The 12,639-nt window shown below is 35.1% G+C and overlaps 1 protein-coding gene across 4 annotated transcripts in view; it reads right to left on the minus strand.

The window, feature by feature from the left end:
- Positions 1 to 12,639, minus strand: part of COL14A1 (collagen type XIV alpha 1 chain) — a 239,414-nt gene that overhangs the window by 134,968 nt on the left and 91,807 nt on the right. For all 4 annotated transcript variants that reach the window (XM_036876369.2, XM_036876368.2, XM_036876370.2 and 1 more), the window contains exons 9-12: positions 11,125 to 11,286; positions 4,553 to 4,704; positions 3,274 to 3,403; positions 1,599 to 1,744 (exon numbers count right to left, since the gene is read on the minus strand). In XM_036876369.2, coding sequence (XP_036732264.2) covers positions 1,599 to 1,744; positions 3,274 to 3,403; positions 4,553 to 4,704; positions 11,125 to 11,286 — 590 coding nt within the window. The remainder of the gene's footprint in view (positions 1 to 1,598; positions 1,745 to 3,273; positions 3,404 to 4,552; positions 4,705 to 11,124; positions 11,287 to 12,639) is intronic.

Consider the following 12,639-nt stretch of genomic DNA (forward strand, 5'->3'; position numbering starts at 1 on the left):
CTTCATATCTTATTTTATAAAAGACCTAAAATATTCAGATAAAACAGAAGTTCTTTCTCATTCTTTCTGTTTACCACCTCTACCCTAATATTGATGAGTATATTACGATCCATGTTTTTATTTCTAGACACATATAATATACACATCTGTAAATGATATACAGTGCTGTATGTTTAATAATGAACATAAATGGGGACAAAACAATATTTTTACAGTTCTTTTCTCTGTAAACACTATGTTTCAAAATTCATCCATGTTGATACACAGGGACACAGTTGACATTATTTAATTCCTTTATGGTATTTTTTTGTATAAATATGTCACTCTTTGCAATGTTTTGTTCTAATCAAGTGCTTGCATTGGAAAATTCTTGCAGGATGTTTCCCCATATTTCCAAAAAAGTGTATATATCTACAATGTGATGAAATATATCAAATTATTCTTTAAGGCAGCTGTACCCATTTACATGTGAGTGGTTTTATTTCCCCACAGGTTCATAATATGTACTATTATTACACTGTAAAAACTGTTTGCTTATCTATTGTATGTGAAGTGGTATTCCTTTATTTTTTATTTTTTATTTTCCTAGTGAAGCTGAGTATCTTTCTAGCATCATTTTTAAGTCTCCCTTCTGCTAAAATAGTTCAGATCAACATTAAATGCCAATGGGAAAAAGCTGTCTAAACCTTGGAATAAAAAGACCCCATGTTACCGATGCCCTGGTCTTGACACTGAGATTCACCATCTTTTTGGCCCTAAAGATTTCTGTCACCACAGGCAGGTTTTAGACAATTGTTAAAGAATCGAGTTCTGAACTTTCTCCTATCCACTCCGCTGCCTTACCAAGTGTCATAAGCATTTCCTCTTTATTCCCTGGATATTTATATTACAGTCATTGTTCCCTGTAATTTAAAAATGAGGACTAAAATAGATCACTGGAAGGTAAAAATTGCACCATTTAAAACAGGATAAACACAAAAAAATCCACATCAGTGGGATACATATGTCTACCTCTCAAATCAGTAAGAAAAAACATGCCTAAGTCAGTGCACATAGGGCAAGTCAGTCATTTGTGAACTACATACAGTAATTAAGTTACATCAGATTTCTCTAAAGTCATTTGGTAATACCTAGAATAAGCCTTAATAATTTGCATACCCTTCAAAAAAAGAAACTCCATTTTTTGGAATTCACCCTAAGGAAATCATCAGACAACCATGCAAAGTTATATGTTAAGAATGGTCACAAAAGCATATTTATACAGCAAGTAATTTAAATGCCCAATAACATGAAGTTAATGAAACATGACCTGGTATAAACCAACAATGGGATAACTATAAAGCTGTTACAAATGAATATAATAAACAAAACGAACACAGAAGAGTACAAAACCATTCCCATTTGTTGTGCTAAAAATGCATTGAAAAGACTGCTAACTAAATGTTAACAATGGCTATCTTCAGGTGGTGAGATTATGTGATGTTTTTTCCTTTTGCTAATGTGCATTTTTAAGATTTTATCCATTAAATTTTTATGGTAGAAAAATCTATTTTAAGCAAGTCAAAGATTCTAGGACTCTAGGAGAAGTAGGTGGTTACCTCTTTTTCATCCCCAGCCAGACCTTCTGTGAGAGGGGCATAGAGGATCAGGTATCCTGATGCTCCAGCCACTGCGTTCCATTTTGCCCTTAGACTGTTCTCAGTCACATCGTACAGTTCAAGGTCAGAAGCCATGGGTAAAGCAACTGCAAGAGATTACTATTTTACTGTTAAGCCATCTATCAGTATGCTTGCTTATTTCAAAGTATCTATGTGTTAGTGTCTCTTAAGTACATAGAGTTTACTTTTTAGATAATAGTCATCCTTAAATCTGTTCACATAGCCATGGAAGCCCCTTCTGGAAGGGTAAACATAGTGAATGTTTAAAACAGGAATGACATTTTTAAGTTTCTTATATCCCACTACAACAATGGGCACATTTCTCTGGGAGCCAGTCAAGAGCAGGGAAACTATTCTGACCATTGTTTAATGCCCATCAGAATGCAGCAGCCACTAAAATAGTCATTGGGTCACTTAATAAATGACAGCATGGATGGCTGGATGAACAAATACATGAATGAATAAATGCCCACTGAAACATTCAATCAGACAAGTGATGAGACATGACTAAGTTAGTAGCAATAGAGTTGGAGAAAATGGAATAATCAAGAATTAAGACTGGCCGTATTTGAGATGTAGGAAGAAAGAGATGAAGAATAAATTGCAAGTTGCTGGCTTAAATAATGCCAGTGAAAACTATGAAATGTTGTTTTCAAATATAATTCTAGGCCCTCTGTAATCTGGCCTTGTCTGCTTTTCCAATGACAATGTCAAGTTCAGGGCTTTGCTTATACTCTCCCTGTCACACATACTGGCACACCTGTAACATGCCACTGCACTGTGTTTGCATTCCCTTCTTTTCTAGACTAAATCTTCCTTAAGGGTGAGGATTGTTGCTAAAATATTTCAGCAAAGCATTAGTGTTAGAACTTACCTTGCAAATTGTTGTCAGAGATAAATCCAAGTTACTATAGTGCTTGGCACACTGTTATTGGTGTTGTTTGCATTGCTATTATTCTTTCAGGGGCAGAGGTTTTAGACCAACTCTGCATAGTGCCTAGCGTGTAATAGGAACTCAATTAATGTTTGAAATAACAAAATGAGTGGGTGATCATGCTTTTTAGGATTATCTTTTCTCGGGATTCTCTGAGTGTCTAGGAATGTGTGTGAGTGAGTGTGTGTGTGTGTGTGTGTGTGTATGCTATGATCATGCTCTGGTAAGAAATTATTAGTATTTAGAAGCTTGTTTTAATTACAATGATATGTATGATGAAAATAGATGTAATATTATTTCCTTGGTATTCTACTGGGCAAGAGAACTTGATTCTATGGAGTTCCTTCTCTACATCTACCAACAAATTCAAGCCCAGTGCTACATTCGTAATAGGCATTCACTAAATATTTGCTTATTAAATGAACAAATGCATTTTGTGCCCTTCACCACCAAGGTTGCTTTCTTTAAAACATACCAGAGTTTTACAATATTTCTCCCAATATGTAGCACCTGCAAACTGCAACTATAGCATGGATCAGTACTGCATGAAGTCTGGCAGCTATCTCCTAAGAATTTGATTCAGGAGTTCCACCAATAGAACCTGAGCAGAATTCCATTTTAGGAAAGGCTACCCAAGCAGTGCTGTGCAAAGTCAGAAGTGGGGTATGACTCAATACATACGTGTTGTTTCAGTTCCCCGTAGGCCTTCACTGGCAGTGTGAGCATATATTGCAAAGACTGTTATCTGATATTCAGTCAAAGACATCAAGTTTTTCAACACTGTAGAAGATACACGTCCATTCACCACCACCTTTTTTTAAAGAACAATTCAAGGAATGAGAGTAGGGAATATCTCACATGTAAAGTTGAAACCAAAAAGCAAAAATAACCCCAGCAAGAAAATTTCACTAGGTATTTTCTTATTTGTGCCACATCCACTTTTCCACTGTGTCAGTCAATTATCCTTGAATTTCTACATGAAGTGATGTGTTTTTATGGACTATATCCATAAGTCCCTTATTAATTCATATCTAATGGTAAGTGTGTCATTCCCAGGTCATAGCTACCCTAATGACATCCACTGAATAACTGTTGACATGTAATATTTTTCCACGGAGATTTGGGAAGCATTTAAAAGTTTCATTAGTCATGAAAGAGATAGAACTGTTGGAATAACTCTGATTTTTTTTTTAGGCCAGATGATTTAAACCTCTATGATCTACTTCTCTAACACTTTAAAAAAATTCCATAAATCCTGTCATTATACAGACAAAAATTATGAAACATGTTGTGATCAGTCAGAGGTCAGAACAACAAAAGTTGAGCACTTCAAAATAAAGAGAGATTTCATCACATTTTCAAGTCTTCCCTGTGGGTTGCTGTATCAAAGGTACGAAATGGGAAGGATCCCATCATTTGGCAATAGGCGTTCTCTCCTCTCATGGCCAACCCTTGCAAAAGGCCAGCCACAGATGCTTTACTATGGCTTGTCCATTGCACTAATCTCCACAAATGTCCGGAAAATCCCAAACTCTGGAGTACTCCATGACCACATAATTTGGAACACACAGTCTTCATTAAAGCAGAAAATTCAGACCACTCACAAAGTAGAAAGGACACCTGAATAGCAAAATGGGGTTAGAGCCAGCTAATTGACTACTGATTCCTTTTGCTTTGGAACTAATTAATTTCAAAATGAAAAAAAGTTAAAAGTTGTGTTAGAAATGGACACATGACCTGTTCTGGGGGTTATTTGATGGAGGTTGGAGGAGAAGATGTAAATACCATAATCCAGAGAGATGGGAGAACAACATGGACATGGGAAATGTATTAAGTCAAATAATTTTAAATGTTTGTGACAGAATTATCTCCTTATATATACATTTCTGTCTTGTCCTCACTACTGTGGAAGACTTGAAAGAGTGAAAATAATGATTTGAATATATTGTCTCCATATTACCTCCTCTGGTTTTCCACCCCTGGCAGGATAATACACAACTCTGTATTTTTCCACTTTTCCTGGGGCATGAGTCCAGTTAACCATAAAGCTTCTGGCAGTAACTTCAGAAGTGATCAACTCCGTAGGCGGCCCAATGGTGGTGAGGGCTAAGGCTAAATAAAAAACACATAAAATGAACTCCTTTCCAAAGTTATTTCTAATATACCTGGGGAACTCCATTAGTCAGAAATGACTACTTACTTTCTGCTACCTCTAAGATTTTCCTCTCTAGGTAAGTTGATTCAGTTACTCATTCCTACATGAGTTCATTGAAACATTTAATGTCTGTTAGGTACCGTTCATTGTGCTAGGTTCTGAGGATACAAACTTAAATAAGACATAGTCCTTGACTCTAAGGAATTTTCTTAAATACAATGTTATAGAATAGTAAAAAGCAGAAATAAAATAAAAAATTAATTGAGCATGTGTGTATGTAAGGTACTCTTCTGAGCTCTTTGTAAGTATTAGCTCATTTAATTCTCAGTAGTTACTATTATTGTTCTCACTTCATAGGTGAGAAAACCAAGGCACAGTGAAGTTAAATAACCTGCCCAAGTATCACAATTACTGTGTATCAGAGCTGAGATTGATACTTCATCTTCTTGACATAAGAGCTTGTGTTCTTAAGCATCAGAGGGAACAGCCTCTATATTAAAGACTTCAATTCAACAAATGGCTACTATCTAAAAGTAGAAAGTAAAGAAAAAGCAACTAACATATACTGAATGCTTAATATGGGCTAGATTATTTGTAAGTATTTTGTGTGTGTTATATGTTAAAGCAAATTTTCCTATAAAAAATTAGGGACATGTAAATCTCAAAGCCTTCAAACTTTAGGAATTCTTAATTCTCTAGGGGCACTTACCCATAGAGACTTTAGTAACCACAATAATGGCAAAAAAAACATAGTTACTGAACACTAACTATGAACAGGAACAATAATACATGCTTTATCAGCAACCCCACATAGAGTCTTTTTGTGGGAAAAGCTGGACTTTAAAGTAGTCTCATTAAGAAGCTCAGAGAAATTTATTCATGAAACTGGGCTTAGCAGCTAAAGTTCAACCCAAGGGATCTGGTCCAGAGAAAGAGGAATGATAGACAAGAGGAGGACATATATCCAAATAAAACCTTCCACTGTCTGAATATAATGAAGGCAGAAAATAAAACCAAACTCTTAAAGGAGGATCTGGTTATTACTCTCTTCTTAGATCATATCCTTTCAAGCAAGGTTATAGGCAGATGAATGGGACATGAGGGACAAAGGATAAAAATCCATGATGGCTGTGCTTACAGGAAGATGGAGTAGATGACCTTTTCCCTATGCTTCCTTCTTTGTACAGATAAAATTTCTGGAAGTTGTATATAGACCAGCATTAGAAGACACTGAAAGGTAGAGAGAAGGTAGGTGGACAACAGACTGTGGGACTCAAGGACACAGTGGTGAGTTCCCTGAGTTTTCTTTTTGCCTCATATATCCAGACATGGAGCCAAAAGAATCCAGAAACATACAAATACCAAGAGATACAAACAAAATAGTCCCAACAAAGCCTGCCCTCTCTAGCCAAAGGAAAAGGAAAAGGCCAGCCTCAAAGATAGAAAGCGTATGCAACAATTGCTCTACTCTAGATAAATACCACAGAAAAAAACTGTGGCTCCACTTCCACTTAAGTCAGCAAAGGCCAAGTGGGGAGCCAAGCTGTCCACCTTTCTTAGATGTAGCAGCATGCCCCAATGCTCACCCCACCCCATCACAAGCCAGGGTTCTGTGAGAAAAAGCCAAGTAGGAAAGAGAGATAATCATTTCTAACAGGTGGTAATGAATCCTTCCCCCTCTGTGATATCAATGGAGAACACAAGAAAAGCCTGGACTTCCTACCCCACCTGATAGTATGGAGGCACCACTCTCGTCTCTCTCTGGGGTGGTGTCAGAGGAGATCTAGTGATGAGTCAGAACTTGAAGAAATGATGCTCAAAAATTTCCCAAATTTGGTGAAAGATGTGAACTATAGATTCAAGAAAATGAGTGTACCCCAAAGAATTAAGCCCATAGAAATTCACATGAAGAGATATCATAGTCAAACTTTAGAAAACTCATCTCAAAGGAAAAATTTTAAAAGCAGTAGGAGAGAAATGACATTTTACCTACAGAGAGAAAATTCTAATGACAGTTTATTTCTAATCAGATACCATGGAGGCCAGAAGAAAATGGCACAACCTTTTTCCGGTTTGAAAGAAAAGAACTGTCAACCCAAAACTTTATACTGAGCACAAATATCTTTCAGGAATGAAGAGAAAATCGAGACATTCTCAGATATGGTAAAATTAAAAGAGAATTTTCCACCAACAGACTTATTCTAAAAGAATGACTAAAGGAATTTCTTTAAACAGAAAGAAAATGATGAAAAGAAGGAATCCTGGAACTTCAGAAAGGAAGAAAAACTGGTGGAAAGCATAAAAATGTAGTTAAATGTAATATATCTTACTTCTCCACTTGAGTTTTCTAAATTATGTTTGATGGTTGAAGAATTATAACAATTTCTGGTGTAGTTCTAAATATATAGAGAGGAAATATTTAAGACAAATATACACAGATGTGGTAAAGTTACTTGAAAAAAGACAAGGTTTCTACACTTCACATGACTGGTAAAAGGTCAATACCAGCAGACTGGGATAAGTTATGTATATATAATATAATACCTAGAATAACCATTGAAAAAATGATACAAAGATCCATCAAAACACTATGAATAAATAAAAATGGAGTTCGAAAAATGCCTACACAACCCACAGGAAGTTAAAGTGAAAAAAAAAATCAGAGAAAGGAGAAAAAAACAGAAAAGAAACAAATAAGTAAATATGTAAAATAGTAGACTTAAGCCCCAAAATATCAAAAATTACATTAAATGGAAATGGCATAAATATACCAATTAAAATAAAGATATTAATGGAGTGGATTAAAAAATATGACCAACTATGTGGGGCCTACATAAAATCCACTTCAAATATGACATTGGTAAGCTGAAAGTAAATAGATTTAAAAATTTATATCATATAAACATTAATCAAAAGGGAGTAGGAATGGCTATATTAATATCAGATAAAGGAGACTCTAGAACAAAGAAAATTATCAGAAACGGGAGAGGGACATTACATAATGATAAACGGTTAATCGACTAAGAAAACATAGCATCTTAAATGTATAAATACCAAAGAGCTGAAAAATATATGAAGTAAAAACTGATAGAACAGACAAATCCACAATTACACATGGACTTTAATATCCCTCTTTCAACTATTGATACAACAATTAGACAAAAAAATGAACAAGGGCACAGAACTCAACAAGACCTCAACCAACAGGATCCAGCCAAAACTCACAGAGCACTGCACATGAAAACAGCAGACTACAAATCCTTTTTAAGCCCCCACAGAGCATATTCCAATATAAACCATATCCTGAGCCATGAAACAAACCTTAGCAAATTTAAAGCAATTGGAATCATACAAAGTGTGTTCTCTGATGACAATGAAGTCAAACTAGAAAGCAATAACAGAAAACTAACAGGAAAATGTCCAAATACTTGGAAACTACAAATGACACACTTCTAAATAATCATTGGATCAAAAAGGACATGCCAAAGAATATTAAAAAAATATTCTGAATTGAATGAAAATACAGCATACCAAAATTTGTGGGGCACTACTGAAGCAGTTCCAAGAAGGAAATTTATAGCATGTACATACTTTAGAAAAGAGGAAACATCTCAGATCAATAATTTAAGTTTCCACCTCAAGAATCTGGAAAACACCCCAAAACCAGCACAAGTAAAGAAAATAAGAACAGAAATCAATTAAATTAAAGGTACAAGAAAAACAGAGAAAATCAGTGAAACCTAGAGCCAGTTCACTGCAAAGAACTTTTTTTTTTAAGGCAAACCTCTAGCAAGGCTGAGTAAGAAAAATAAAGGAGAAAAGAAATAGAGAGAGAGAGAGAAGACAAAAATGACCAATAACAGCAAGGAGACAGGGGCTGTCACTATAGACCCTGCAGAACATCAAAAGAATAGTAAGGTCATACAATGAACAACTCTACACACATAAATTCTATGAACTCTATGAAATGGACTAGTTCCTTGAAAAGAAGAAGCTCTCTCCCTAATATGAGGAATAAGTCAAGGATATTCATTCTCATCACTCTTATTCAACATAGTATTAGTTTTAGCCTGTGAAATAAGGCAAGAAAAGGAAATTTAAAAGATCAAAAATAAATAAATAAAACTATACCTACTTGCAAATGATATTATTTCCTACATAGAAAGTCCCTAAAAATCTAGAGCAAAGATCCTAAAACTAATCAGTAATTTCAAATAAGATCATAGGATATAAGATAAACAAATAAAAATATAATTGTATCAGAAATGAACATGTGGACACCAAAATTAAAAATACAATAAAATCAAAATCTCTCAAAATAAAATTAAATATTAAAATGTAAATAGAACAAAACCTGTATAAGACTTGTATCCTGAAAACTACAAAATGCTGATGAAGAAAGCAAAGAATATCATAACAAATGTAGGGCTTTCCCACATTTATGGATAAGATGAATCAACAGAGTAAAGATATCAATTCTTCCCCATTGATTTGCTCATTGGGAATTTAATACAATTTCCATCAAAATCCCAAGATTTTCTGTAGAATAAAGAATATTTTAATATTTACACTTAAAGGTGAAGGAAATAGAATAGCAAAAACAATTTTGTAAAAGAGTAAGTGAGAGAACTGTCTATCCAATCGTAAGACTTATTACCTAGCTACAATAAATCAAGACTTGATAATACTGGAAGAGGGTTAGACAAATAGACCAAATGGAACAAAACAGAGAACCCAGATATAAACCCACACAGATCTGCCCATGTGATATTTGACAAAGGTGCAAAGCAATTCAATGGGAGAAATTCCTTTTCAGAAAGTAGTGCTGGGGTAATTGTACACAAATAGGCAAAAAAAAAAAAAATACCTTTGAACTAAACTTCAAATATTTTACAAATAATTAACTCAGATCACAGATATAAATGTAGAATATAAAACTTTTAGAAAAAAATACGAAGGAATAATACCTTTGGGATCTAAGGCTAGGCAGAGTTCTTATACTTGATACTAACCATAAAATGAAAAACTGATAAATTAGATCTCATCAAAATTAAAAACTTTGGCTCTGCCGAGAAACCTTACTAAAAGAAAAACAAGCTACAGATTGAGAGAAAACATTAACAAACCACATATTCAACAAAGCATTAGAATATAAATAAAGAATTCTCAAAGCTAAACAGTTAAAAACTAAACACAAAGAACAAAACCAAAAAAAAAGCCATTAGAAAGTGGGCAAAAAGCATGTACATGTCACCAAAATGGATATAAAGATGCAAATTAAGCATGTATAAAGACATTCAACTTCATTGGTCATCAGGAAAATGCAAATTAAAACCACAATGAGCTATCATGACACATCTACTAGAATGGCTAAAATAAAACAACAACAACAACAACAGTTTGTGAAAATGCATTGAAACTAGATCACTCATATGTTGTTGGTAGTAATATAGAATGCTATAGCCACCCTCGAAAATAGTTTGGCACTTTCTTAAGTAGAACTAAACTAAACATGCAACTACAATACAATGTAGCAATTGCATTCCTGGGTATTATCTCAAGAAATGAAATGAAAACATATTCACACAAGAACCTATACAGACTGTTTACAGCAGCTTTATTTGTACCAAAAGAATGGAATCAATTCAGTTGTCTTTCAGTGTGTGAACAGTTAAACTGTACTATATCTATACCATGGAATGTAACATAGCAATAAAAAGGAGAAAACTATTGATACATGCAAAAACTTGGATAAATCTCCAGGGAATTACCCTAAGTAAAAAAAAAGGACAGTCTCCAGAGGTTACACACAGCATAATTCCATTTACATAATTTTTTTAGAAGAAAAAATATTTAGAGGAGGAGGACACATTAGTAGTTGTCAGGGTATAGGGAGAGGTTAGGGGGAGGGATGTAAGTGAATATGGCTATAAAAGGACAACAGCAACTATCCTAGCGGTGATGGGACATTCCATGTCTTGATTATCAATGCCAATATTCTGCCTGTGATATTGTACTGTGCTTTTATGACATGTGACCATTGAGGGAAACGGGCAAAGGGTACACGACCTCTCTCTACATTATTTTTTTACAACTTTGGGTGAATGTACAATTATCTCAAAATCCAAAGTTTTAAACAAACAAACTTGACGGTCCACGTGCAACACCATGGAAAAATTATTCAGTGTTAAAGTATCTCTCCCTCAAAGGGATGCCAATCCAGTCCCTTTCCTATGTGGGTAATTCATGTCTTAGGAGAATAAAGGACTCCACTGACGAAGTCAACCTGAAAAGTGTAAGAATATTCATAACTCATGATAGACTTTTCTGCAGGGTAATGTCCCCATCCGCAGAACGACAGCTCTCACCCCTTTTACCTTTGATCTCCCTGTGCTGTTCCTCCACCCTGGAGCACACCGTCCTCGTTAGGCTTTCCACAACGGTGTGCATCAGGTCAAACTCAGCGACGTTGTACACATGGGTGCTGTCCGGTTCAGAGGCGATCTCCTGCAGTTCGTTCTCATCCGCGTTTTTCACCCCTTTCATGGAAGACAACAGGGAGGGCCGTGACTTTCATGCCAAGTTTCATAAGGCCACTACAGCGATCTTGACCTGGGTCTGTGCCGCTGCTATCCAAGCATCCACTACTTTAAAGAGGCCCATCTAGTATCAGATTTTTATGTAAACTTCAGCATCATTTTTAAATGATTCGATCTTAATTTTGTTCAGTATATCTTAACAGGAAGATGTATTGATGAAACTAACTTCCATCTGGCTTGACTATTGCAAAACAATAGTAATTAAACCAGTTTTCTAAACTACCAAAACTTCAGGTTTATATTTCTATAAAGTAAGTTTACTTAAATTGAGAGTGACTGCTATAATAAAATACATATATATATTATACTTTATTATTCATTATTCTGTTATTATATTTAACAATGATATTATTATACAGCATTAAGAGAAAGCTTGGGAAAAAATTTTCACATACTCAAGTACAATTGCCTGGTCACAATAGTGACCACTGCAATTTTGCTATGCAAATAGGAAAACTATGGTTCTTCCACAATATTTACTGAATTCCTTTACATCAAGTCAAACACAGGGCTGGGTGTTTTGAATACAGCAGGGAATGGAGGGGGACAAAAAATCCTTGGCCTCATGCAACTTTCTAGTCTCTGAGCAACGGATGCTAACAAAGTGTGCTTACTATGCCCCCGGTAACTACAGTGTTTTACTTAATACGTTAAACCAACCTTTTTGAATTTGCCACTATTGTTTCTCCCATTTTATGGACACATAAAGAGATGCACAAAGAGGTTAATTAACCTACTCAAAGAAGCACACCCAGTAAGTGCACAGCTGGGATGCCACCCAGGCAGTCCAGACCCAAAGTCAGATGCTCTTTCTTTGTTTAATTGAAGTATAGTTGACTAAAGTCATATGCTCTTAACCATTATACAGCCCCTAAGAAGATGGTACATTAAAATGAGTAAATATTTACCAGTGAAATTAGAAATAGAAATGGGGAGGCACAGGGTTGGGTTTTATGGCTGTGAAGGGAGATTTCTCTTCCCTAAGTTTCAGCAAATGAACATTTCTTTATAAATCCCTGTCATTGCAATCATCTGAAGGCATTCAAAGAGGTTCTATGGAAGTAAGGAAGAGAGATTACCTAGGGCAACATGAATGACTCCTTAGGTGCCATTTAATTTCTCTTCCAACCTCAACATGTGAAGTTATAAAGCATCGGTTGTCTCTGAACTATTTGCTTTAGGGGGGTTATAAGATAATACATACTACTGATTTCCAAAGAAAAAGTCCACATCACATCTGAATAAAGTTCACGTAGTTTTGTTTAAAAACTCCTCTACTCGTTTTTAACAAAA

The sequence above is a fragment of the Manis pentadactyla genome, chromosome 3 (assembly GCF_030020395.1).
Source record: "Manis pentadactyla isolate mManPen7 chromosome 3, mManPen7.hap1, whole genome shotgun sequence".
Lineage (NCBI taxonomy): Eukaryota > Metazoa > Chordata > Mammalia > Pholidota > Manidae > Manis > Manis pentadactyla.